Source organism: Corvus brachyrhynchos, unplaced genomic scaffold (assembly GCF_000691975.1).
Source record: "Corvus brachyrhynchos isolate BGI_N302 unplaced genomic scaffold, ASM69197v1 scaffold114, whole genome shotgun sequence".
NCBI classification, from domain to species: Eukaryota; Metazoa; Chordata; class Aves; order Passeriformes; family Corvidae; genus Corvus; species Corvus brachyrhynchos.
The window spans coordinates 4829774-4853954 of NW_008238337.1; the positions used below are offsets into that span (position 1 = coordinate 4829774).

A 24181-nucleotide genomic window follows, 5' to 3' on the forward strand; every position below is an offset into this window, starting at 1 on the left:
GGATGCTCAGGGCACGTTCAGGACCGGGGATGCTCTGGGGACGCTTGGGACCGGGGATGCTCTGGGGACGTTCAGGACTGTGGTTGCTCTGGGACACTCGGGACCCGGGTTGCTCTGGGGACGTTTGGGATTTGGGATGCTCTAAGGACGTTTGGGACTTGGGAATGCTCTGGGGACACTCAGGACCGGGGATGTTCTGGGAGGAGGATGCTCTGAAGATACTGATGGCCAGGAATGCTCTGAGGGTGCTTGGTCTTGGGGCTGGGGGTGCTCTGAGGACACAGTCTCAGGGGTTCTGCACCCTGAGGTGTGAATGCTTTCAGGATTTTCTCCTGTTTGGGATGTGCTCTGCCACTCTCTCCCTGCCCGCAGGTTCCCAGGGGCAAGCGGGACAACCTTCCCCCACACATCTGCTCGCTGGCACACCGAGCCTACAGGAACCTGCTGATGCAGCAGCAGGACCAGGCCATCGTCCCCCTGGGGCACAGCGGGGCCGGCAGGACCCGGTGCTGCCAGAGTGCCCTGGAGTACCTGGTGGGCACGGCGGGGAGGCCGGGCGGCAGGGGGTGCGAAAAATGTGTCTCGGGTAGGGGCAGGGTCTCAGGTAGGGGCAGGGATGGCACTGGATGCTGGGCAGAGGCAGCACATGGAGGGGGCAGGCTGGGGGCACACAAACACACCAATCGTGGCCTGATTTGTTTCCCCTGCGGTGGCTCCTAAGCAGCCAGTGTGGCCACGAGTGTCACTGTCCCCGTCCCAGACTCAACAGATTTGCTGTTTTGACAAACACCGGCGTGAGCAGCAGGAGGGAATTACTCGAATGACTCCGGTGCTTGGGGCAGTGCTTTCCCACCTGCTCGGGTTACTGGTGATGCAGGAGGGAGCGTTGCTCAGCAGGCAGTGGCTTCAGAGGGCGTGGCTGGATTTTGGAGCTCTCTTGGGTACACCGTGCTCTCGCAAAGGACTGAGGGGTGGCCTGGAACAGAGTGGGCAGGCTGGGCAGGCTGGCACATCCCCTTCCTGTCAGCGTACAGCCGGTGTGGGATGTTGGCCCCATGCCTGGCCAGTTCCCCAGTGCTGGGACAGACCCTGGGAGGAGCAGGCAGAGGTGAGGCAGGAGGAGATGACTCCTCCAGAGCTGCAGGGGGGTTGAGGGGGCTCTGGTGGTGGTTTTGCAGTGGAGAAGATCCAGGCGATGTTCACAGTCCTGGGAGCCTTTGGCTCGGTGACCACCAGCCACAGCAGCAGCTCCACACGCTTCTCCATGGTCCTGTCGCTGGATTTCAGTGCCACCGGCCAGGTCACTGCTGCACACCTCCAGGTACCTGTCACCTGGTGGGATGGGAGGGCTGTGGCTGAAAATGGGGGTCCTTGGGGTGGGGATGAGCCACGCCTGTGCTGCACTTCCCAGCCAGGCTGGGCATGAGGAGCGACGCTCTGCTCCCTGCTCCCCTCCCTGCTCCCCTCCCTGCTCCTAAACCAGGGGTGACCAAGTGGCCCCTGAGCAGAAGCTCTGTCAGCAGCGTGGCGGGGGCCCCCAGCCTGTCCCCATCCCTGGCAGGGAGCTCGGGGCAATGCTGAGATGAAATGTTGATGAGGAAATGTATAATTCAGCGTTTCATTAGCAGCACCTCACGGCCGCCTGGAGCTGAGCCTCAGAGGGCTTTTATCACCGTCAGGGCTCTTATCAAAGGCTCTTTAATCAGAGCTGCCCGTGCCTCTGGGCCTTGTCTGAGGGAGGAGAGGGCTGGAGCCTTGTCTGCTCCTGGGGAGCACCAGGGCTTCCCACTGCTGTCCCTGCTCTGCCCTGGGCACCCGCAGGGAGCCGGTGGCCCGGGAGAGCTGTCCTTGTGCAGGAGTGGGGATGTCCCCATTAGTACCACTGGAACCATCCTGGGATGTCCATGGGACAGTCTGGGATGGGGACCCCCAGCTCTGCAGAGACTCATTCCTGGCCCCAGTGCTGGTACTGAACACCTTCGGCAAGGCTGGAGATGAGCTGGGCTTATTTTAAGCCCAGGCAATGACTTATCCCGATCCTGCAGCATCTTCCTGGGGCTGTGGCACTGCCCAGACCTCTGGAAGCTCAGAGGGACCATGGGTGTTGCTCTCATGCACTGAAGTGTTGCCCCTTGGTGCCTGGGGCATGATTCAGCTCCTGCTTGCACAGCCCCCAAATCCAGCTGAGGCCCTGCAAGGAGAGATCCAGCCCCTCCCTGGCAGGTCCCAGGAGCATCTCCTCATCTCCCTGTCCCCTTTTCCCTCCCCAGACCTTGCTGCTGGAGAGGGCCCGCATTGCCCAGCAGCCCGACGGAGAGAGCAGCTTCAACATCTTCCCTCTGCTGCTGGCGGGGCTGGATGTGGCAGAGAGGTGGGTGTGAGGCTCCCACAGCCATGGGCTGTCCAGGGATTCCCCCTTTATACCCAAATTCCCTCCATCAATGGTTTTGAGACCCCCCTGATGAGAGATTGTGAGAGCAATTGCATTAGTGGGGCTGCAGGGATCTTGCGGCACACAGAGAGATTTTCTGTGAAAGGGGGGTGTTTCCTGGTGCTTTTTTGCCCCTCCACTAAAGCTGAAATTGGGGTGATAAATGGGATCGAGGTCCCTTTCCCTCTCACTTCTGGTTCCACCCAAGCTGTGTCCCCAGTGAAGGCTCCTGGTGTGCCAGCTCATGTCCCTGCACAGGGCAGTGCTGTGGTGGCCTGTCCCATCCAGGTCCCTCCGATGGTGCTGTAAAGGGGGCTGGGGGTGCTGGGGGCAGGCAAGGGGGGAGCTTGACTCTCTTTTTCTGTGCCTACTCCCAGGACGATGCTGCACCTGCACCAGGTGGCTGAGAGCAATTCCTTTGGGATCAAACCGTTCACAAAGGTAGGGAGAGGGAAATGCTGGAGTCTTGTGCCCCTCTGCCGTGGGTTGCTGCAGGGCACCCCCTTTGTCACCCCCAGTTAGAGGAGTCCCTGGCTGCTGGGTGGGTGACTCGTGATGATGCCACTGTGCTGGGAGCATGGAGGGGAGGGAGGGAATGTTGAGATTTGAGGAAGGGGCTGCCTGAACAGCCCCCAGCACCCCTCTGACAGCCACAGGGGAGCTGCTGGGACTGGGGCTGCCCAGCCTGGGATCTCTGCTTGGGTTTTTCCACATGCCACAGCCACCCTGGGAACACATCCTGCTGCTCCAGGGTCACCTACACCCAATGTTCCCCTGCAGCAGCAACTCCCAGCGGCAAGAGCATCCTTTTGGGCAGCCCAGAAGGTGAATTTTAGGGGTTAAAGCTCCACAGCTGATTCCCAGCCCCAGCCCCTCATTAGTCTGAGCTGTTTGCAGAGCCCCAGCAGATTGTCCACAAGCCAAAGCACGGGGATGAATCGCAGCAATTTGCAGTTACATCATCTATTGATGAATCCAATATTCCATCTTCATTAGGGAGCTCCTGCTCCGCCTCGGCAGCCAAAGGAATCTCCTGCTGGAGCAGCAGCTCCAGGGAGGGCACAGCGAAGTCCTCACCCTGCTGATGCAGCAGGATTGCGTTCAGAGATGGGGTTTTCCCCTCCTTTCACAACTCTGATTGCTGGGGATTTGCCATCCCAGCACGGATGGTTTTCCCTGGTCCTTGCCAAGGAGGGATGCTGCCCGCTGGAGCCGGTGGCTCCTGGCCCCACGGAGCAGCCCCAGCTCAGGGACTGCAGGAGGGGCTGTCTGTGGTGGGAGGTGGCAGGTGAGGCCCTGCTGGTGGCCGGGAGCTGCTCAGCTCTGGGCAGGTGTGTTTGGTGAGGAGTGAGGGGACGGGGCTGGATGGGCAACCTGGGCTGTGGAAGGTGTCCCTGCCATGGCAGGGGCTTGGAATGAGATGAGCTTTAAGGTCCCTTCCAACCCAAACCATTTGGTGATTCCACGATATAAAGCATCCATCTCCAGCTGCTGCTCTGTAGACACTCCTGAAGCGGGAATTACATGTCCTTGTCCGATGAGGTGGTGTACCCAGCTTGCTCCTAACACCAGGCACCCAAGGAACCTGCCAGCGGCTTCTCCACTTTGTCCAAATTTTCCAAAAACCCCTTGCTGTCTTTCCTTGCTGTCCTGATGGTTTCGCTCTCCCTTCTGTCGGGCACAGTGCCCAGCAGAGGCAGTGACATCCCCTGGCTCTCTCCCCCTGCAGCCAGCAGACAAGCAGAGAGCCTCGGTGGCCTTCTCCCAGCTCCGGGCTGCCATGGGCACGCTGGGCATCACCGCAGAGGAGCAGGCAGCCGTGTGGCGCATCCTGGCCGGAATCTACCACCTGGGAGCTGCTGGAGCCTGCAAAGGTACGGGGGCTCCTGCCTCTGCTTCCCTCACACCTTGTTTCTGTGCTTGGAGCGGGCAGGGAGCATGTCCTAGCGGGGACCAGGGGTTTTTGGGATGCAGGGAATGGGGAGGTGTGCGGGGATGATGCTCATCCCGAGGCTGTTCATCTGTGGGGGCTCCAAGCTTTTCATTGCTCTTCCTCCACGGTGGGATGGGGGGTGTTGGTGTCCTGCCCCGTGGGGGCTTCTGGAGCAGGTTTGTCCTTGCCACATGTGGACAGGGCAGGGGCTGCTGGGTGTCACCTCATGCCAGCTCCTTAGGAAGAACCCGTGGGTGACTCCTTCACTGGCACGTTGTCCCCAATGACACCACGAAGGGACAGCTTCAGGTAGCACTAATGCTATCATCTCTTGAGTGTCTACCACAGTAACTGAATTATAACAGGCTGAGTCTGGATGAAGATTGTATTTATAGAGACTTTGTTAATACGGGCGAGCAGAAATTGCCTTATCCCTTGCAAATTATTTTAGGACGTGCTCTAACCCATTTTGGAGGCAGCCACATTGATTTACACACTTCAATTTATGAGGGCTGCACAAAGGCTGCCATAAACCAAGCCATAGACATTTATAAACGTCTCTGCAGCATGTCATAACACATCTTATGGTAATTTATGCCATTAATCATTTATTAATTATTTTAAAAGGATAGATGCTGTCATGACTTACAGTGAGTTCTCTTTTCTCCTTCTTTCTGGTGTTCTCTTTCCTCATCTCCATCTACCTTAATGCCCTTCCAGCTTTTATAGATGACCCTGTGGGCGCAGGCCGATGAGTGTCAGAAGGCTCTTGGCCAAAAAAATTTGAAAGTCCTTCTGCCCTGTGAGTTTTCAGGAGAGCAGATTTTGGAGAGGTGTCTCGTTTTGGGAGTGCCCAGCTCAAGGGCAGGTGGAGGAATGATCGCAGGGAGCTTTTCTTTGCTCAGACTTCCTGCACATCCTGTCCTCAGCCCTCTGTAAATCAGTCTGGGAGGGAATCGAGTGCTGGATCCAACAAATCCTGCTCAATTCTTGCAGCAGGGACAGGAATGGGAGTAGCGGATCCAGGCAGGGCTGCGGCTCCGAGCGCGCTCGGGTGTGGGATTAACAAGCAGAGCATGTCTCAGTGTCACTCACTCTGGTATTGATTCCCCCACCGTGTGTCAACAAAGGGGGAGAAATGAAAGGAAATATGGATAAAAAATGGATCAAAGCCGGATGGAGCAAAAGTCTCAGTGGGGGCGACGACTCTTTTAATGTGGTTAAACCTGTCTCCCGATAGCCATCTCTTCCCTTCCCCTTTCATGCCCTTTGATGTTGTGTATTCCAAATCCTCTCCTTGAAATCTCACCGAAGGGAGCCTCGGCACTCGTTTTCCAGGGCATTCAGGAGCTCAGCCGGGCGCCTCCTCCATCCCCATCCACAGCCACGGCCCCGGCACGTGTTAAACGGGCCCCAGAGTGGGCTAAAGGCACCTTTTTCCCTTCTCTCCTCACCCGTTCAGTATGTGCGGGAATAAACCAGGAGGGAACAGCACCACCTCTCCCTGGCTGGGGGTGGGAAATGCATTTGCAGCTACAAAAACACTGAGAAGAAAAGGTTGAATTTCAAAAGCTCGTTCTGCTCCATGCCGGTGTCAGCCCTCCCCACTGCCTTTGAAACGTATTAGAGCAGCTCTTTCAGTGGGAAAGCAGCCTGGCAGCTGGAGGCCAGCGGGGCACCTCGGGCACCATTCACCTGAGTGCTCCAGTCCCTTTGTGGGCTGCAGAAAATCCCCTGTTTTCATTTATTTGCTGCCTCTGTAAGCGGGAGGGAGGTTTGGGGCGCAGCGGGCCTGGCGTTCCGCTTGCTCCCACGCTGTCCTTTTGCTGGCTGATATCAGAATAAACCATTGTGGCTCCCAGCTCCCTGGGGGCTTCCCACCACGCACCTCTAACGGAGGTGGCCGCGATTCCAGCCCTCCTGGTGCTGCCACAGGTGTGTCAGGAGTCAGTCGTGGTCAGGAGTCACTGCAAACCCCATGGCACAGCGAGGCTGCTGCAAACCCAACCTCCTGAACCCCTCTGGATGGAGGAAAACCACAGGGCAGGAGGGCTGGAACCTGCTGGAGGACATTGAGCTGCCTAAAACCATGCAGAGGTCAGGGGCACCAGGGCAGCAGGAGGGATGGGAGTACCCAGACAGCCAGGGGCCAATTTTGGGGTCAGTGAGACCACCTGCAATAGGCCGGGGTGAGTGCTCAGGCTGCTGGTACGTGGGGGCTGCTGTTGCCCAGGAGCTCCTGCACAGACCCACGCCTGTGGCATCATGTCCTGGAAGGCAGGAAAAGGAGCATCCCTGTTTCTGACCCAGGAAATTGGGCATTGAGTGGTTTGTAGAAGGGCTGGGGCTGTAGAAGGAGAGGCTGAGCTGTCCCTGTGTTTTCCTTCTGCTTCCCTTAAATATTACCTGGGCCAAAGTAATTCCTTTCAGGTTAAAGTCAGTGAATTTTCCATGGTCACATCACACCCAGGAGGGCCATGTGGAGCTGCTGCTCGTTGTAGTTTATGCAGGGTGAAATGGTGCCTGGGGATGCCCAGGGCTGAGTGGACCCCCTGGTTTGTCCCAGGGCTGCTGGAGTGGGCAGTGTGGGATACTGGAATGGGCAGTATGGGATGCCAGCCAGGTCTGTGCAGCCCTGGCCCCCCAACCCCTCCACTCCCTGGCAGGCAGAGCTTTTGTGTCTGACAGGAATCAGTGTCTGTCCAGCCAGCTCAGACAAGAACAAGTGGGAACAGAATAAATCAAAGCCTGGAGCGTTGAGGCAATTCCTCCGCCTGCTCCAGCACAGCCCTTGATGTTGGAGTCCTTCAGTCAGCATAGGAAATAGTGGGAAAGGATCAAAGGGGAAGGGAGAGGGCGGCTGACTCTTGTGGGTGTGCTGTGAATCACCCCCAGGCATCGAGCCCTGCTTTGTGCATCCCCTCGGCCAGGAGTGGGTCCCCCATGGAGTTTCCCAGGATGTGACCACCTCTCTCTCTCCATCCCACACCCTCTCCCCACCACCAGCCACCAGCTGTGTTTTAAGGGCCCATTTTAGCTGTGAGCCCCATGAGCTCCTCATCACTCCCCGAGCACCCAAAAGTGCCACCCTGAGGTCTCTGGGTGACTTTGGCTGCTGCCATTTGTGCTCATCCCCCGTGTTCCTGAGCTGTGCTGCCCGGCTGCCTCCACGACACCTTTCTGCCCTGGATCTGTAAAAGGATTAATCCTGCAGATTACTTCCCTATTGATTTTAATCATTAAGCTGGAATCATTATCACCGGGTGTGAGCGATGTGCAGAGCTCTGCTCGTGGGGAGGAACCTCTGCTGCCGGCTGGAGGGACAGCAAACACTGCTGAGACCCTGAAAGGTGATCCCGGATTTCGAGGGATTGGTTTGTAATCCCATCAACTCCCATCAACACATCTGCTGCTTTGCTCTGTCATGTGGTTCACCTGGTCCCCGACTTGCCTCGGATCATTTTGATTTTGGGGCAGCACGAGGGAGGGGGTGGGAGGTTTTTGGTGATGCTGAGGCAGAGCTGGCCGTGGCTGAGCCCCCCGTGCCCCCTCCCCAGTTGGCAGGAAGCAGTTCCTGAGGTTCGAGAGCGCCAGCCGCGCTGCCGAGGTGCTGGGCTGCGACGTGGAGGAGCTCGGCACCGCCGTCTTCAAGCACCACCTGAGGCACATCCTGGCGCAGGTGACAGCCCGGGGCCGGCCCCCAGCAGAGGAGAGCCCGCCAGGTACTGGGATGCCCCATCCCTTTTTCCTTTATTTCTGTAGGAGAGGGAATGGTGAGGCAACGTGTCCTGTTCTTCTGGCCCAATTAGGTTGTTAATATTAATAAAATCATTAACTGGGCTGTGTCACGTCGCTGCCCTCAGCTCTGCAGCTGCCCCTGCCTGACTCTCCTTAGGGACACATGAAGTCAGGTGAATTTGGATAAGTGATGTGGCTTAAACACTGTGAGAGCTCTGCTAGAAAAATGGGGAAAAAACCCCAAACTCCACGAATGGAGCTGAGCTGGTGTTGTGTCCTGCAAGGAGATCTGGATCAGGGATTGTGCTGCTGAGCCACTACAAACGTTAAATTAATGTACGGATCTAATTCATGGAGGCAGATCCAGCATGTGCAAGGTGGGAGGGTGAGATACTGCCTGGGTTTCAGGTCAGCCTTCCCACACTCCTTGAAGGTTGGACTTGATGATCCTGGAGGTCTTTTCCAACCTTGATGATTCCATGATGCTCAGCAGCAGCAGAATTCCAGCTGGGCCCGGCAAGTTCTCCTGATAAAAGTGAGAGCCTGAGGAAGTGGCCTTTGTCATGGCAGTAGCTGTATTCCTTAAATCCTCGTGAGGCAGGAGAGGAGCCGAAGGCAGGCAGGGGGAGTGGGATGTGCAGGGGTGATGCTGTGGAGCCGTGTGGGCTCTCCTGCACTGAATCCAGGGAATCCCAGGTCCCACCTCAGCTCTGAGCAGGCTGAACTTGGCTGGAAATAAATGTGTGTGCCTGCTCTTCCCTCCCGCTGTGCCAGGGCCCAAGATGACGGGAGTGGAGTGTGTGGAGGGAATGGCCTCGGGGCTCTACGAGGAGCTCTTTGCTGCCGTGGTCTCACTCATCAACAGGTACCAAAGAGCTGCTGGGCACTGGGGCTGGGGTGGCAGCCGCTTCTCCAGGGGCTGCTGAGGAGAGGGAGCATGGAGCAGGTGACTGATGCCTGCTGGAAAACCAGGAAGTTGTGTGAAAAATCTTTGTGTGGGAATGGTGGTGGCCCTTGGGGCTGCAGTGGCACTCGGGACTCCTGTGTCCAGCCCTCCTGTGGCACAGGCACTGCGTGTGCCTGGCTGGCACCACTTTGCTGCCCGTGGGTAAATCCTGGTGGTGTGTGTCGCTCTTCCCAGGTCCTTCTCCTCCCAGCACCTCTCCATGGCCTCCATTGCCGTGGTGGACACCCCTGGCTTCCAGAGCCCGCGGCAGCAGCGCAGCGAGCGAGCGGCCACCTTCGAGGAGCTGTGCCATAACTACGTCCAGGAGAGGCTGCAGGGCCTCTTCTATGAGAAAACCTTCCTGTGGCAGATGGAGAGGTACCGAGAGGTGAGGAGCAGGGGCTGGGAGCAGCTCCCAGCACCAGGGAGCGGGGCTGCCTTTGTCTCCAGGAATCCCTGTGTCCCGCTGTGGTGTGGGTGAATAACTCACGAGTTTTACTGGGGGTCTGCACGGAGCAGGAAGCTTGGGCTGTCTCTCTCTTCACCCCCTGCCTCAGTTTTGAATCCTCTTGGCTATTTCTGATGTGCCAAAGACGCTCTCTTGGCATCTTGGTGGAACCTGCCATGGCAGGGGGGTTGGAATGAGATGATTTTTAAGGTCCCTCCCAATCCAAACCATTCTGGAATCCTGGGATACACTTGCTCCAGCTCAGGAGACTTCATGCCCTTCTGCTGGTGCAGCTGACTTTTTCCTCAGGTGATGAATAGTAGAGAATAGAAAGGAAAATGATAAATTATTGCAGAAATAAGCTGCTGAGAACCCTACAGGCAGACATGAACTTATTATAGGCTTAAAGGAGTTACCATAATGCCTCTAGCCCTGGGAAAATAGCTGAATTCCCATGGTTTAACACACACATCACCGAGTAAGGACAGATGTGCCCTTCCCTAGTGATGAAGATGTAATTGCTGCCTGGAATGCCGGAGGGCTCGGCAGGCTCCCCCTGCCTGGGCTTTGCTGCTGGATAAGGATGGTGCAGGACATGGCCCTGTGAGCCCCAGACCACTCTGTGAGCCCCTCAGTGCCAGTGCTGGGTCCCACATGGGTGACAGTGGCACGTGCCCTGTGCAGGAAGAAACGGAGTCCCCGCTGCTGCCTTTGCTCTGCCCGCAGAGCCGGATCCCTTGGTAGAACCTCTCCGTGTCGCCATGGAGAGACGCTGGAACCACGACTTTTGCTGAGCACCCCTGGTTCAGGCATGAGGAAGGACCAGCCGTGCTCTCCCTTCCCTTCCTGGGGGGCTCCTGGTGCTGGGGGTGTTGGGATGACCCCTGGAGCCCCCAGGGAGGGAAGGACACAACACCTGCAAGCTGCGAATTAAGTAATTGGTTGTTTTCTTGTCAAGAGATTCTTTTCAACTATAACATAAATCATATTATTTAGGCAGCCTGGCTGACACCCCGAAGCAGCATTCCGTAGGGAATTCCAGGGGGGCAGACATGGCCATGCCTGTGTGTCACAGCTCTGGTGGCTGCTCCTCTCCCCTGGTGCTGGATCTCTGCCTTCCTCCTTATCCCTGCCAGTGGATCTGCTCTTGGCTTCCAGATGCCATCCCATGACTGAAGCAAGCTTTTAAATGATGTTTTCCAGGAAAATGTTGAGGTGTCTTTTGATCTTCCAGAGCGTTCTCCACTGGCCACGCTGTCCATCATCGACCTGAGCTGCTCCCAGGTACCCTGTCCCCTCTGCATCCCGCTGCTCCGAGCAGCGAGGGTTCCAGAGGCAGAGCGGGACCCTGAGGAGTGTCCCAGAGCAACCTGAGGTGTTGCAGGGGAGGGGACAGCATCCAGCAGGACCTTTGTGGCTCTTTAAAATACAGGGACCCTTCCTGACCAAGCTCTGCACTCCATCACCCCTCCCAGCCTGGGATGATGGGCTCCTTTGGGACATTGTCACTGTGGAGGGCTCAGGGTGATGTCCAGAGCTGGATCAGGTCGGGAGGGTCTCCTGGCTCTGCTGTGGGGTAGGGGCTACATCTGGGCAGTGGGAGCAGGATAGAGGGAGCAGGATAGAGGGAGCAGAGCAGGCTGGCGTGGCTGTGGCCAGAGCCCAGCGCCCTCTGGCCCCGTGGCAGCCGCAGGTGCTCCCTGGCAGCCCCGGGGCTGCTCGCCGGGGGCTGCTGTGGATCCTGGACGAGGAGGGGCTGATCCCAGGCTCTGGTGATGGCACTGCCTTCGAGCGCCTCTGCTCCTACTTCGCCATGAAGGGACCCGACCAGGAGGGTGAGTTGGGCTCGGCTCGACTGCCCAGCCTCTGCCATCACCATTTGGCTTTGGGAATTTGGGAGATGAGGACGATTAAACCCCTCACTGGGCTTTTCTCTGGGCTGGCCCTGGGGTGCTGTCGCTGTCACAGGGGATGGGCACCTGCGCAGGTGTGAGCAGACGCTGCACTTCGAGATCTGCCACCAGCTGGGCACGGCCCCCGTGCGCTACGACCTCACGGGCTGGGTCAGCAAGGCCAAGTTCAACCTCTCGGCCCAGAACGCCATCCAGGTGCTGCAGAATTCCACGGTGTAAGTACCAGGAGGTGCCACGGCACCAGTGGAGAACCCTGTGCCCCTGGGAGGGGGGTGGGGATGCCCCTGCTCTGAGCTGCAAACCTGCCCCAGCTCTGGAGATGGAGGGGTGTGTGAGGCATCCCTTGTGTGGACAAGGGGGAATGGCTGCCCACTGCCAGAGGGCAGGGTTAGGTGGGATATTGGGAAGGAATTCCTGGCTGGGAGGGAGGTGAGGGCTCTGGCACAGGGTGCCCAGAGAAGCTGTGGCTGCCCCTGGATCCCTTGGAAGTGTCCAAGGCCAGGTTGGACAGGGCTTGGAGCAATCTCCTCCATGGACAGTGTCCCTGCCTGGGGGCATCCTGCACAAGTCAGAGCCGTGAGGCTTCACCAGCAGCTGCCCGGGTTTCCCACTGCTTTGAGCAACCTTGTAAACGAAATTGGAATTGAAAAGGAACTGAAGTGCTGCAGGTGTCTGCGCACACGAGGGGTTTTTAACCTTCTGCTTGCATATTCCTGACTCATTCGGTTTGGGCTTCAGCCCAGGGAAGCTCTAACAGCAGCCAACAGCTCCGTGCTCGGACCAGAGAGGATGCAGTGGGTGGGGGTGTCCCAGCATCTTGCTCCACTCTGCAGAGCAGCACCACTTCCGAATTTGGGGCCGTGGGTGTTGCACCCCTGTAGAAGAAGCTGGGAAGCCGAGCCCGGTGCCCCATGGCGTGTGTGTCCCGGCAGAGCCGCGGTCCGGGAGCTGGTGCAGCCGCGGGCGAGCGCTCCGCTGTCCTGCCGAGCCCTGGCCGGGCTGGAGGGGCGCTCCCAGGCCGCCCTGCACCGCAACGCCTGCCTGAGGAAAACCTTCGCCAGCAGCTTCGCCGCCCTGAGGAAGAGGTCGGTGTGTGCCCAGATCAAGCTGCAGGCGGTGAGTGCCGGCGCCGGGACCCTGCTGCCCCTGTCGTGGCACAGAGAATGGTGACCCCACGCTGGGACTTTGCCTTGGACACACTCCCTTACTGGGGTGCCCCAAGGCCCCAGCAGTGACCTCCTGGACGTCCCCGTTGTGGCTTTGGCCACCGGGGATGCTGTGCTGGCCTGTCCAGCATTGCTGTCCCTCAGGGAGAGCCTCCCAGGCAAAGAGATCAGGTGCAGATCACATAGAGATCACACAGAGATCACACACGGATCACATACAGATCACACAGAGATCACACACATCACACACAGATCACACACAGAGATCACAGATCACATACAGATCACACAGATCACACACAGAGCACACAGATCACAGAGATCACACACAGATCATGCAGAGGTCACACAGATCACACACAGAGATCACAGATCACATACAGATCACACAGATCACACACAGAGCACACAGATCACAGAGATCACACACAGATCATGCAGAGGTCACACAGATCACACACAGAGATCACAGATCACATACAGATCACACAGATCACACACAGAGCACACAGATCACAGAGATCACACACAGATCATGCAGAGGTCACACAGATCACACACAGAGATCACAGATCACATACAGATCACACAGATCACACACAGAGCACACAGATCACAGAGATCACACACAGATCATGCAGAGGTCACACAGATCACACACAGAGATCACAGATCACATACAGATCACACAGATCACACACAGAGCACACAGATCACAGAGATCACACACAGATCATGCAGAGGTCACACAGATCACACACAGAGATCACAGATCACATACAGATCACACAGATCACACACAGAGCACACAGATCACAGAGATCACACACAGATCATGCAGAGGTCACACAGATCACACACAGAGATCACAGATCACATACAGATCACACAGATCACACACAGAGCACACAGATCACAGAGATCACACACAGATCATGCAGAGGTCACACAGATCACACACAGAGATCACAGATCACATACAGATCACACAGATCACACACAGAGCACACAGATCACAGAGATCACACACAGATCATGCAGAGGTCACACAGATCACACACAGAGATCACAGATCACATACAGATCACACAGATCACACACAGAGCACACAGATCACAGAGATCACACACAGATCATGCAGAGGTCACACAGATCACACACAGAGATCACAGATCACATACAGATCACACAGATCACACACAGAGCACACAGATCACAGAGATCACACACAGATCATGCAGAGGTCACACAGATCACACACAGAGATCACAGATCACATACAGATCACACAGATCACACACAGATCACACAGAGATCACACACAGAAATCACACAGATCACACACAGATCACAAAGAGATCACACACAGATCACACACAGATCACATACAGATCACACAGATCACACACAGATCACACACATCACACAGAGATCACACAGATCACACACAGATCACAGAGACCACACAGATCACACACAGATCACACACACCTCTCTGCTTTAATCCTCTTAAGTGCTCAGACAGTAACCAGCCCTCGGTGCTGGGCATGGGCCAAGCTCCTGCTGCTCTCACACGTAATTAGGTGTCCAAACACTCTTGAGATGAGGCTCACGCTCTGCTGACTCCCTGACCAGCCCATTTTGGGGTCTTGCCTGTGCCTCACAAACCCCCTGCCCAGCATCCCTCAACCACAACGATCTTTAATGCTTCCAATCCAAACCATTCCATGATTCTGTGAATCCTGGTAATTTTTGTGGCCACCAACTGAAAACATGGGACATTAGGAGGAAGGGTCCTGCTCACCACTCGTGTTCACCCCTCTGACTGGAGCTGCTCCCAACTCGGACCTGACTCCTCCACCTGCCCAGACACCCTGCAGGCGCACAGGGAGCATTTCCCACTGCCAGCACATGCTGACCCTTTGTCCCCTCCATCCCCACTGACCTCTGCTGCCCTCCAGGATGCCCTCACCAACCTTCTCCGACGGTCCCAGCTGCACTTTGTCCACTGCCTCCTCCCAGGGATGGGTGGGGAAGGGCCGGTCCCTCGGCCCCCGGCGCCGCCGGACGCAGCCCCACAGCTGGATGTGGTGGCCCTGAGGACACAGCTGGAAGGGACCCAGCTCCTGGATGCCCTGCGGCTCCACCGTGTTGGTACGTCCAGACCCTGCCCTGGCCATGCCAGTCCCACCCTCTGCTCCCTGCCCCTGGCTCAGCCCTTCCAGCCTTTGCTCATCACCTGCTTCTCACCAGCAGGCAAGGAAATCCCCTCAATTCAGAAATCCCCTCAATTTTTATTCTTGCTTTTTGCATGGGTTCTGAGCCCCTCTCATGCCTGAGCTTGGTAGCTGCAGCTCCAGTGGAGGTCCCCTTGGAGCATCTGTGAATCAGGCTGGACCTGCACTGACCATGACCACAGCCCATGCCATGTGCAGAGGAAGCTGTGCAGGAGGTCCAGGGGCATGTCCTGCCTGACACGAGGTGCTGGGGGGCATCTGGCCACCTCAAACTCATCTCAGCACCCTCTGCAGGGGTTTCTCTCTCATGGAAGCTCCCCATGTCCCCTCCACCCCTGGTGCCCTTTGCTGTGCACAGGATGTCCCAGCAGGTCCCTCCCCAGCGTGCCAGTTCCAGTGCCCTGAGCCTGGTGCAGCCCCCAACACTCCTATGTGCCCCCAGGGTATTCGGATCGACTGCTCCTCACCCAGTTCCGCAGGCGCTTCCAGGTGCTGGCTCCGGAGGTGATGAAGAAGCACAACTCTGCCTACGAGGTGCCAGATGAGAGCAAGGTGTGTGCTGGGCTGGGGGGCACGAGCTGAGACCCCCACGTGGGGCTGTGATGATGCCAGAGCTATTCCAGCAGGACGGGGCATGAACTGAGGGCAGGATCTGGGCACTGCTGTGGCCCAGCAGAACAAGTCCCTCTCCTCGGCTCCCCCAAAACCAGGCAACATTCCCAGGGACCCAAGAGAGCAGGGACTGTGGAAGCTGCTGGGCACTGGGCATCACCTGCAGCCTGGGGTGACTCCTCACCTCATCCCATGATGCTGAAAGCCAAAAGAGCTCAGGAAGGAAAGCGGACATTTGCCAGTTTTATTTGTTTCCTGGTAAATTTGTAGCAGAACCAGGGAGGTTCAAAGCCACCCCTGGAATAGGGCCATGGATGAGGCAGGAAGAGCTGAGAGGAGCTGAATTAAAGCTGGGCACGTGCTGTGTTGTGCAAACTGCAGCCAGCATGTGCAAAGGCAGTTAAGACCTCGGGATTTAATAAGACAAGTCTGACAATCGGGAAAGGTCAATATTGCTATGAAATGCTGTCGAAGGCAGAGGGTGCCTTGTCAGCAGCGTGTAAGCAGCGGATTTGGAAAATCCCATCCTCCCTGGAGCCACAAGGGTTTGTTAGCTGGGAAATGCTTCCCAGGACATGGCATTAACCCGGCTGCTGGAGCAGGAGAGAGGCTCGTCAGCTGTGAGGGGACAGTGCAGTGACAGCTGGCCCTGCACTTGTGCTGGGATGGGATGGGGCTGTCCTGCACAGCCCACACCAGTTCCAGTCCCAGTCCCAATCCCAGTCCCAGTCCCAGTCCCAGTCCCAGCAGTGCCACCACAACAGGCACAGCAACAGCACTGGTGCCTCCTCACCTGTCCAGGACAGGACACTGTGGTCCACATCCCCATTCCCTGGTGTACTCCATCCCCACTCCCTGGTGTACTCCGTCCCTACTCCCTGGTGTACTCCATCCCTGTTCCCTGGTGTACTCCATCCCTGTTCCCTGGTGTACTCCATCCCTGACAGCTGGCCCTGCACTTGTGCTGGGATGGGATGGGGCTGTCCTGCACAGCCCACACCAGTTCCAGTCCCAGTCCCAGTCCCAGTCCCAGTCCCAGTCCCAGCAGTGCCACCACAACAGGCACAGCAACAGCACTGGTGCCTCCTCACCTGTCCAGGACAGGACACTGTGGTCCACATCCCCATTCCCTGGTGTACTCCATCCCCGTTCCCTGGTGTACTCCATCCCCACTCCCTGGTGTACTCCATCCCCGTTCCCTGGTGTACTCCATCCCTGTTCCCTGGTGTACTCCATCCCTGTTCCCTGGTGTACTCCATCCCCCCCTTGCACAGCTAATGGTGAGGTCAGGGGTGCAATCCTGCTCCTCTTGGGTCCACGGTGGAATATTCCTTCTGCGGGTTTGTCCTTCGGGGAGGAGCTGCGTGAGGCTGCCGAAGGATCTTGTGTGGAGCGAGGTATTAGCAGAGGAATTTTGTAATGATTTCTGCAGCCCAAGGGCTTTCAAACCATCCACCCATGCAGACAGCGTGGCTGCCCCAGGGGAATGGCTGGTGGTGCCGGCTGTTATGTTCATGTTTTAGTCCAAAGCTCGGAGTAATTGAGTTCAGGCTTCTCCTTGGGATAATCTCCTGCTCAAATCTTCCAGGGAGTTCCGTGCTGTGCCGTGGACTCAGGGAGAACTCAGCCCATCCCCCTGTTTTTGGCTCCATGGGATGAGCTGTTGGTGAGGTGGGCAGGAGGGAAGCACTGAGTGCTGTTGGATGGTCCTGGGGCAGGCACTGTCCCCTGTGTCACCTCCTGCCCGTTCACCAAGGCCCTGCCAGACCAGGGATGGCAGCAAAAGGGGCAAAATCTTGCCTGCAGCTGCAGATCTTTACTCCCCATGCTGCTGAAAGCCTTGGGGGAGGGAAGTCCTTGCACTGGGACTTGGGACTGGGCAGTGCAAGCGGAGGAAGAAAGGAGGGCAGAGCTGGGTGCTCCCTTGTGGGGTGCCACAAAGCTGGATGAACCCTTACTGGGTGCCTGTGAGGACTGGGGGTCTCTGCACCCCATTTCAGCAGCTCACAGCAGGGTGGGGGTGTTTCCTGAGCAATCCCATGACGTGCCCCTTCTCCGCAGGCTATCGAGGAGCTGTTCCAGGCGCTGGATCTGGAGAAGAAGAGCGTTGCCATAGGACGCACCCAGGTACCATGACTGGGCCCTGCTTCCCCTTTGCTCTGGTGTGTGTGGGCACAGCCCCATGCCAGGCTCCCCAGCAGCCCAAAGTTCCCCAAACTGGAGAGAAAGGCTCCCTTCACTGCTGCCTGTGGCACCAGGTGGGCTGGGAAATAGCCTCGCTAAAAATCAGAGCAAAAGGCTCCTAATTCTCATCTGAAAGCAGCACCCTGGGTAAAACTCGTACCTAATTACCAAAATCCAGCCAGCCCCTGGTGGTATTTAAGTTCCTAATTACCACTGATGTCTCCTGATATTGAAGGGGGCTTGGGCAGCTCGTGGGTTTGCTGCAGAGCAGGAACTGTCGCAGCAACAACATTTGAACTTCGATGTGACGGTCTCAAAGAGAAATTAATTTCACGTGCGTGCTCGCCTTCAGCTCTGGAGTCTGTGAAGAAAGAATTCATGGAACGGGTTCTGTGGAGCAAAATGACTTTCTTTCATCCTGCACTGTGCAGTTTGTAATTATCTCCTCTCTGGAACCCTCGTCCTTAATCAATAGCGCGGTGGCAGCCCCGGTCACATCTCGTTAGGGACGAGTTCGCTTTGCCATCGCTTTGAGCATTGATTTTGTAGCAGCTGCGAAACTTGCAGGCTTGGGGAGTTAATTCAGGCATTAATGAGGCAATCGAATGGGTGGTGGAGCAATCATGGCATCAGCTCAGGAGAGCCACTTTCCTTGGGATTGTGCTTTGATTCAATTTGGCGTGGTTAAAATGCAGTTCTCTCAGCACAGCCCCGGCCTCGCCCGTGTCACTCGGGGGTTATTAAAGCTGGGCCATGCAAATGGGTGGGAGCTCCCGGTCCTGGATTCCAAGAGCTTCTCCCAGCAGTTACCCAGAGACACCTCAAACACTCAGAGATCGATACCGGCCTGGATTTGATGGCATCAAGCACATCTGTGTCATTTCTGAGGGGTTTCTGACCAGTTCAGTGAAAGAAAACCTTGTGGTTCATTTTGGTTATGTTATTGTCACATATCATTGCTGTTACCTGTGTGCAGCTGTGTGTTACCTGTCAGAATCCACTGCCAGTGGAGGTATCCATCCATCAATCCATCCATCAATCCATCCATCCATCCATCCATCCATCCATCCATCCATCCATCCATCTATCCATCCATCCCCACAGTGGGGGGAAAGGGGAGCATCCCAAGGGAAAAGTTTTGAGGAATTGCACCTCGAGCAGGAGAAGGGAAAGGTTTCAGCCCCCAACCTGGGGTGTGTAACCTGTTCCTTGCTGCCAGGTGTTCCTGAAGCCGGGGGTCATCTCCAGGCTGGAGAAGCAGCGGGACAAGCTGATAGCCCAGAAGATGACTCTGCTCCAGGCTGCCTGCAAGGGCTTCCTCAGCCGCCAGAAGTTCAAGAGGTTGAAGGTACCCATCCTGTGGGTTGGGGATACCTGAGCCCATCCAGGTCAGCGCTGCTGGGGTATGGCCCAAAGCACCCAAATGACAGCTCTTTCGAGCTCCTTTGAAGGGTACCAGGTTTACCATGAGCCATGAGATGCTGTGCTGCCATCCCTGAGCTCCTCTACCACCCTTCCCTCTCCAGCCTGGTGTCCCAGCCTAGTCCTTCCCAGCGATCCCGGTCATGGCTGGGTGAGGGTCATTGCTGCTGTGTCCCCACAGATCCAGCGCCTCGCCATCCGCTGCATCCAGAAGAACCTGGTGGTGTTCCAGGCAGTCAGGCACTGGCCCTGGTGGCAGCTGCTGAGCCACGTTCGGCCCCTGCTCAGCGTTAACCTCGCCGAGGAGCAGCTCCGTGCTAAGGAAGTGAGTGCCAAGGGTTGGGATGGGATGGGATGGGATGGGATGGGATGGGATGGGATGGGTGAGACAGGCCAGGCCAGGCCAGGCTGCTTTAGGGGCTCTGCCAGGTGGATTGGTCAAATTGGAAGTCACTTCTGTGCAGGCAAAGATGTTTTTGCCACCCTCCAGACGTTGCCATCTGTTCTTAGCGCTGCAGTTTTTGCCCTGTGTCACACGTTCTGCAGGGCTGTGGAGGGAGAAGTGGCTTCTTCCTTAGAGGGACAATAGCAAACACACCACGTCCCCACAGTCAAAGCCCATTCCAGGGTTCTCCCACTGCCTTCTGCAAGCTCCAGGGGCTGTGTCCCCTGAGCCAAACCCCTGGGAATGGGCTCATCAGCCTGTGGGATGCTGGAAGATGAGCATTCAAACATCTGTGACAGAGGGGACTCCACTCTCTACTGTCCCCAGTGCTGTGCCGGCATCCACCTGTGTTGCCCTGAGTGATGGGAGATGCTAATGGACATTTTTTGACACAGGAAAGGCTCCTTTCACCCCTCTGCACCATCTGAGACCTGTGCTAAATTCCTAGTCCATCTTCCCTGGAGTCCTGCTCCTCCTGTTGCTTTAGTGAGGTTTTAACAAGATGTTTTCAGGCTGGTTCAGATGAAATAAAAGCTGCCCAAACCTCTGTTTTTGTCTCCAAACCCACCTGGGATCCATCAGGCCCCATCATCTGTTAACCTCTGTTTTTATCACCGCTCTGCACGTTCTGCTCCTGCTCAGTGTTGGACATCAAAGCAGAACAAGGCTGCGTGGAGCAGCTCCTGCTGCCTGGGAAGGAATCACAGCCAACACCGTGCCTTTGCACCGTGCTGTGATACCTGCCAGGGCCCTGGGACGCTCCCTGGGCATGATCCAGGCCCTTGGCTGTTCATCCCAGGCTTTTGAGGTTTGCTGCTGTCTCATAAAACATGCTCTACACATACCAAAGCTGACATTCCCTCCGATGGAATTCATGTCAGGAGCTGTAGTCCCGGCAATTTGCAGTGAGCAGCCTTCAAAGTTGCCTGGTAAATTTTATTAATAAGGCAGCTATGTCCCTTCCACTTATTTTGAACAGAAAACAAGGTTTTCATAAATAAACAGAGGATGCTGGAACTCTCTGTGCATGTTTTTTTCCAATCTTCCCTAGGAGGAGATGGCAGCGCTGAGAAGGAAGCTGGAAAAATCCGAGCAGGCGTGCAGCGAGCTCAGACAGACTACAGAGAGTCTGGAGAGCAAGGTACAGCCCCAGAACCTCTGGTACAGACCCCAAAACCTCTGGTACAGACCCCAAAACCTTTGCCACAGCCCTGTTTGGCTGGGTTGGGAAAGAAGCCGATGGACAGGAGCACCAGTTCCATCAGAGCAGGAGAAGCCATGGGCAGGGGCAGATGCCAGGGATGGTCCTCTGGGCAGGACTCCGGACAGGCTGCAGTGTCCAGCTGCAGAATTCCAGGCTGGCATCACTCCAGGCTGCCCAGAGAAGCTGTGGCTGCCCCATTCCTGAAAATATCCAAGGCCAGGTTGGACAGGGCTTGGAGCAACCGGGGATAATGGAAGGTGTCCCTGCCCATGGCAGGGGTGGAATGGGATGAGCTTTAAGGTCCTTTCCAACCCAAAGCATTCCGGATTTCCCTGATCCCAGCTGGCTGCTGGTCCTCTCTGGGTTCCACTCTCGTATGCGCAGCTCCCGTGTGATTGTGCCTGGGATTTTGCCAAGCACCATGAGGAGAAGGAGCTCCCAAGGTTTCTATAAATACCCTGGGCTTTCCCAGCTCCCTTGGCTGCAGCAGGGCTCAGCTGGGTCTAGGCTGCAGCTCTGCCTCACGGTGCCAACAGCCCCCAAGGCCAGGACCCTCCTTGTCAATGGGAAGGGGGTAAAGATGGTAAAGATGATTTTAGTTTAAGCTCTTTGTTAAAGGTGAAATCACCCCCATGAGGCTGGGAGTGCTGAGCAAGGCGACTGCCTCAGGGCAGACCTAGGAAAACACTGTCTCCCCAGGGAGAGAAATCCTGTGGGATTTGCTTACTGGGTTAAACTTGCGAGAAGCCCTAAGGAGCTGGTGCCTGCACTATGTGAGGTGCCTTAAAATGCTGTCAGACAGCAGGAAAGGAGCGTTGGAATGCCGTGTTTTCCCGTGGCCCTGCTGCCTCTGCAGCCCCTCGCTGGGCCGGCTGAGCAGGAAGGACCATGTGCCCATCTGCTCTGCGGAAAATGGAATTGATTTTCTGGATTAATAATTCTCCCCTTCATTCATCTGCTCCTGGTTTCAAAGGAAATTTAATGTAATCAAGCAGGACAATGGAGACACGTGCTGAGCCCTGCCTGCAGCGCAGTGCAGGCAGCTGCCAGACAGGAGCCTGGGCTCCTACTGGTGACACTGGTCAGTGCTGGTGTGCACTCCTAGGAACAGGCAGAGCTGTCAGGACTCTGGGTGGCTGTGGGATGGCAGAACTATGCCCAGACTGATGCCCTGCTCCCCCAGATCATCGACCTGACCACGGAGCTGTCGGACGAGCGGTACAAGGGCGATGTCACCTGCCAGGCCCTGGATGGGGAGCGGGCGGAGCGGCTGGGGGGGGGCCGCGGAGCCGAGGGGCTGTCCAGAGCCCTGAGCCTGTGACAGTGGCCGTGCCATCCCCCTGGCACTGCCCACCTGAGTGCCCCAGAGCCAGGTAGAGATGCTCCCTCCCTCCCTTCCCCAGAGCAAACACGACCAAGTGCAGAAGAAACTGGAGTCGGTGGAGAAGCAGCTGGAAGAGGCCCAGCAGCTGGTGCAGCTGCGTGAGATGAAGATAAGTGGCTCTGGAGGAGGTAGGGACGTCCCTCCAGAGGCAGTGCATGCTCTGGGCATCCAGCCTGACCTGTGGGGCCACAGAGAAGAGGGCAGGGGTTTGTCCCCCCCAGTCAGTGCCACTCTCCAGCCCCAGGCCTCTCCAGTGTGTTCTGTCATCCTGCATTGCTCGTCCAGCGGGAGCTGGCAGTGACAGCTCGGTGACACTCAGCTCTGGGACTGGCATGGGGCTGGTGGTGCTGCCAGGGACTGTGCCCCAGGGTGCTGCTGGCAGTGCCTTGCTTCCCCACTTCAGGGTGGGTCTGAAGCAGGTGTGGAGTGAAGAGGACGCTGCTGAGGCACGGACGGGGTGGGATGGGATGGGATGGGATGGGATGGGATGGGATGGGAGGGGATGTTTCTTCCACTAGTCTGGGTCAGCTGTCTCAGCTGTGTACTGTCTCAACCTATCACCCCGCCATGCCCTGTGAGCTCCGTGCTGGTGTCGGTGCCTTGTGCATCCCCCTCCCTGCCTGCAGCAGGGCCATGGGGGCTGGTCAGGCCCCAGCACCCACCCTGCACCCCGGGTGTCTCTCCTTGGCAGAGGATGAGTGGCAGGTGAGGTTTGACTGCGCCCAGACCGAGATCGTTTTCCTGCGGAAGCGGCTGGCACAGCTGGAGGAGCGGCTGGAGGCCGAGCTGGGCACCAGGACAGCGCTCGAGCAAAAGGCAAGTGCTGCCAGCCCAGGAGGGGCCAGGGACCCCGAGGGAGCAGGGCTATTCCTGGAGCTGGTTGTCCTCTCCCTGCTCCCAGGAGCTTTGCAGGGCTGAGCCTCAGCATTGCATCTGCTTCTCATTGCTGCTCCCACCGACCAGGGGAAACCAGATATTTTCTACTGGTTTGAGCTTCAAAAATCACTTTTGTATAGCAAAATCCCACCTTGGTCAAATGTGAGCGTGGGCAGAGGGTGGGGAGCTGTGGGCAGGGGATTTTTGGTGGTGGGGCTTGCTGCTGCTCTGCCTTTGGGATCTGTAAAGGGCTCTGCTCCCCTCATCTGCCACACAAAGAGCTGCTGGTGGAAAGAGCTGGCAGCTCCTGAGCTTTGCCCCAAGGAAGGAAAAAGCCAATGTGCTTCCCTGAGCAGTGCCTGGGAGCCAGGTCACTCCCCATAAGGACAAAACAAAGAAATAAAGATTTCTCATGGCACATTAAATAGTAATAAGAAAGAAGCTGAGTCTTAGGAGCTTGGGTAAAGCGAAGCAGCCCATTTGCTCTCCGTTTGGAATTACAGGCTTCATTAACGCAAGATTTTGCTTATTTAAAGTCATTCCTTAACGACTCCATTCCCTGGCGTGGGAGAGCTCTGCATGTCTGTCCCAAACACAACGGGAATCCATGGGGATTCCAGTCCAGACGCTGCTTTTTGCAGAGAAATGGGATCAGGCACGGCCCCGTGGTAGCTCTGCTGACTCAGCAGGGGGGGCTGGGATGCTGCAGGCTCTCGGGAGGGTGCCTGGAGCTGGAGGGGTCACAGCACCTCAGGTTGTCCTTATTTAGTGAAAAATCTCTGGGTGAACCTACCCCGGGGACTGAAGCGAGGCTGAGTCCTGGTGGGGATCTTTTCCAGGGGTTGTGCGCTGTGGGGTCAGTGGGGTTCCTTCTCTGTGGGTTGTGTAGGGTCCATGGATCCAAGAGTCCCTTTTCTGTGGGGTGTGTGTGCCATGGAGTCTATGAGGTCTGTCCTCTGCGGGGTGTGTGGGGTCCATGTGTCCCTCCTTTGTGGGGTGCATGTGCCATGGGGTCCATCCTCTGTGGGGTCCATGGGTCCATGTGTCTCTCCTTTGTAGGGTGCATGTGCCATGAGATCTATGGGGTCTATGAGATCCCTCCTCCATGGGATACCTGTGCTGCGGGGTCCATGGGGCGCACGTGTCCATCTTCTGTGGGGTCCGTGGGCTCCATCTGTCCCTGCCCCGGGGTCCACGTGCCACAGTCTCTGCCACCCCTCCCGCAGCTGGGCGAGGCGCAGG

The 24181-nt window shown here is 56.9% G+C and overlaps 1 protein-coding gene across 1 annotated transcript in view; it reads left to right on the top strand.

The window, feature by feature from the left end:
• The window catches only part of MYO18B (myosin XVIIIB), a 57672-nt gene that overhangs the window by 5572 nt on the left and 27919 nt on the right, over nt 1-24181 (top strand). The window contains 21 exon segments of the mRNA XM_017734726.1: nt 307-604; nt 1179-1321; nt 2271-2371; nt 2809-2872; nt 4161-4305; nt 7922-8086; nt 8877-8967; nt 9244-9436; nt 10700-10780; nt 11184-11331; nt 11465-11624; nt 12342-12525; nt 14537-14729; nt 15255-15364; nt 17486-17551; nt 18828-18956; nt 19212-19355; nt 20527-20616; nt 21863-21979; nt 22080-22191; nt 22755-22971. Of these exon segments, the coding sequence (XP_017590215.1) occupies nt 307-604; nt 1179-1321; nt 2271-2371; nt 2809-2872; nt 4161-4305; nt 7922-8086; nt 8877-8967; nt 9244-9436; nt 10700-10780; nt 11184-11331; nt 11465-11624; nt 12342-12525; nt 14537-14729; nt 15255-15364; nt 17486-17551; nt 18828-18956; nt 19212-19355; nt 20527-20616; nt 21863-21979; nt 22080-22191; nt 22755-22971 (2951 nt within the window).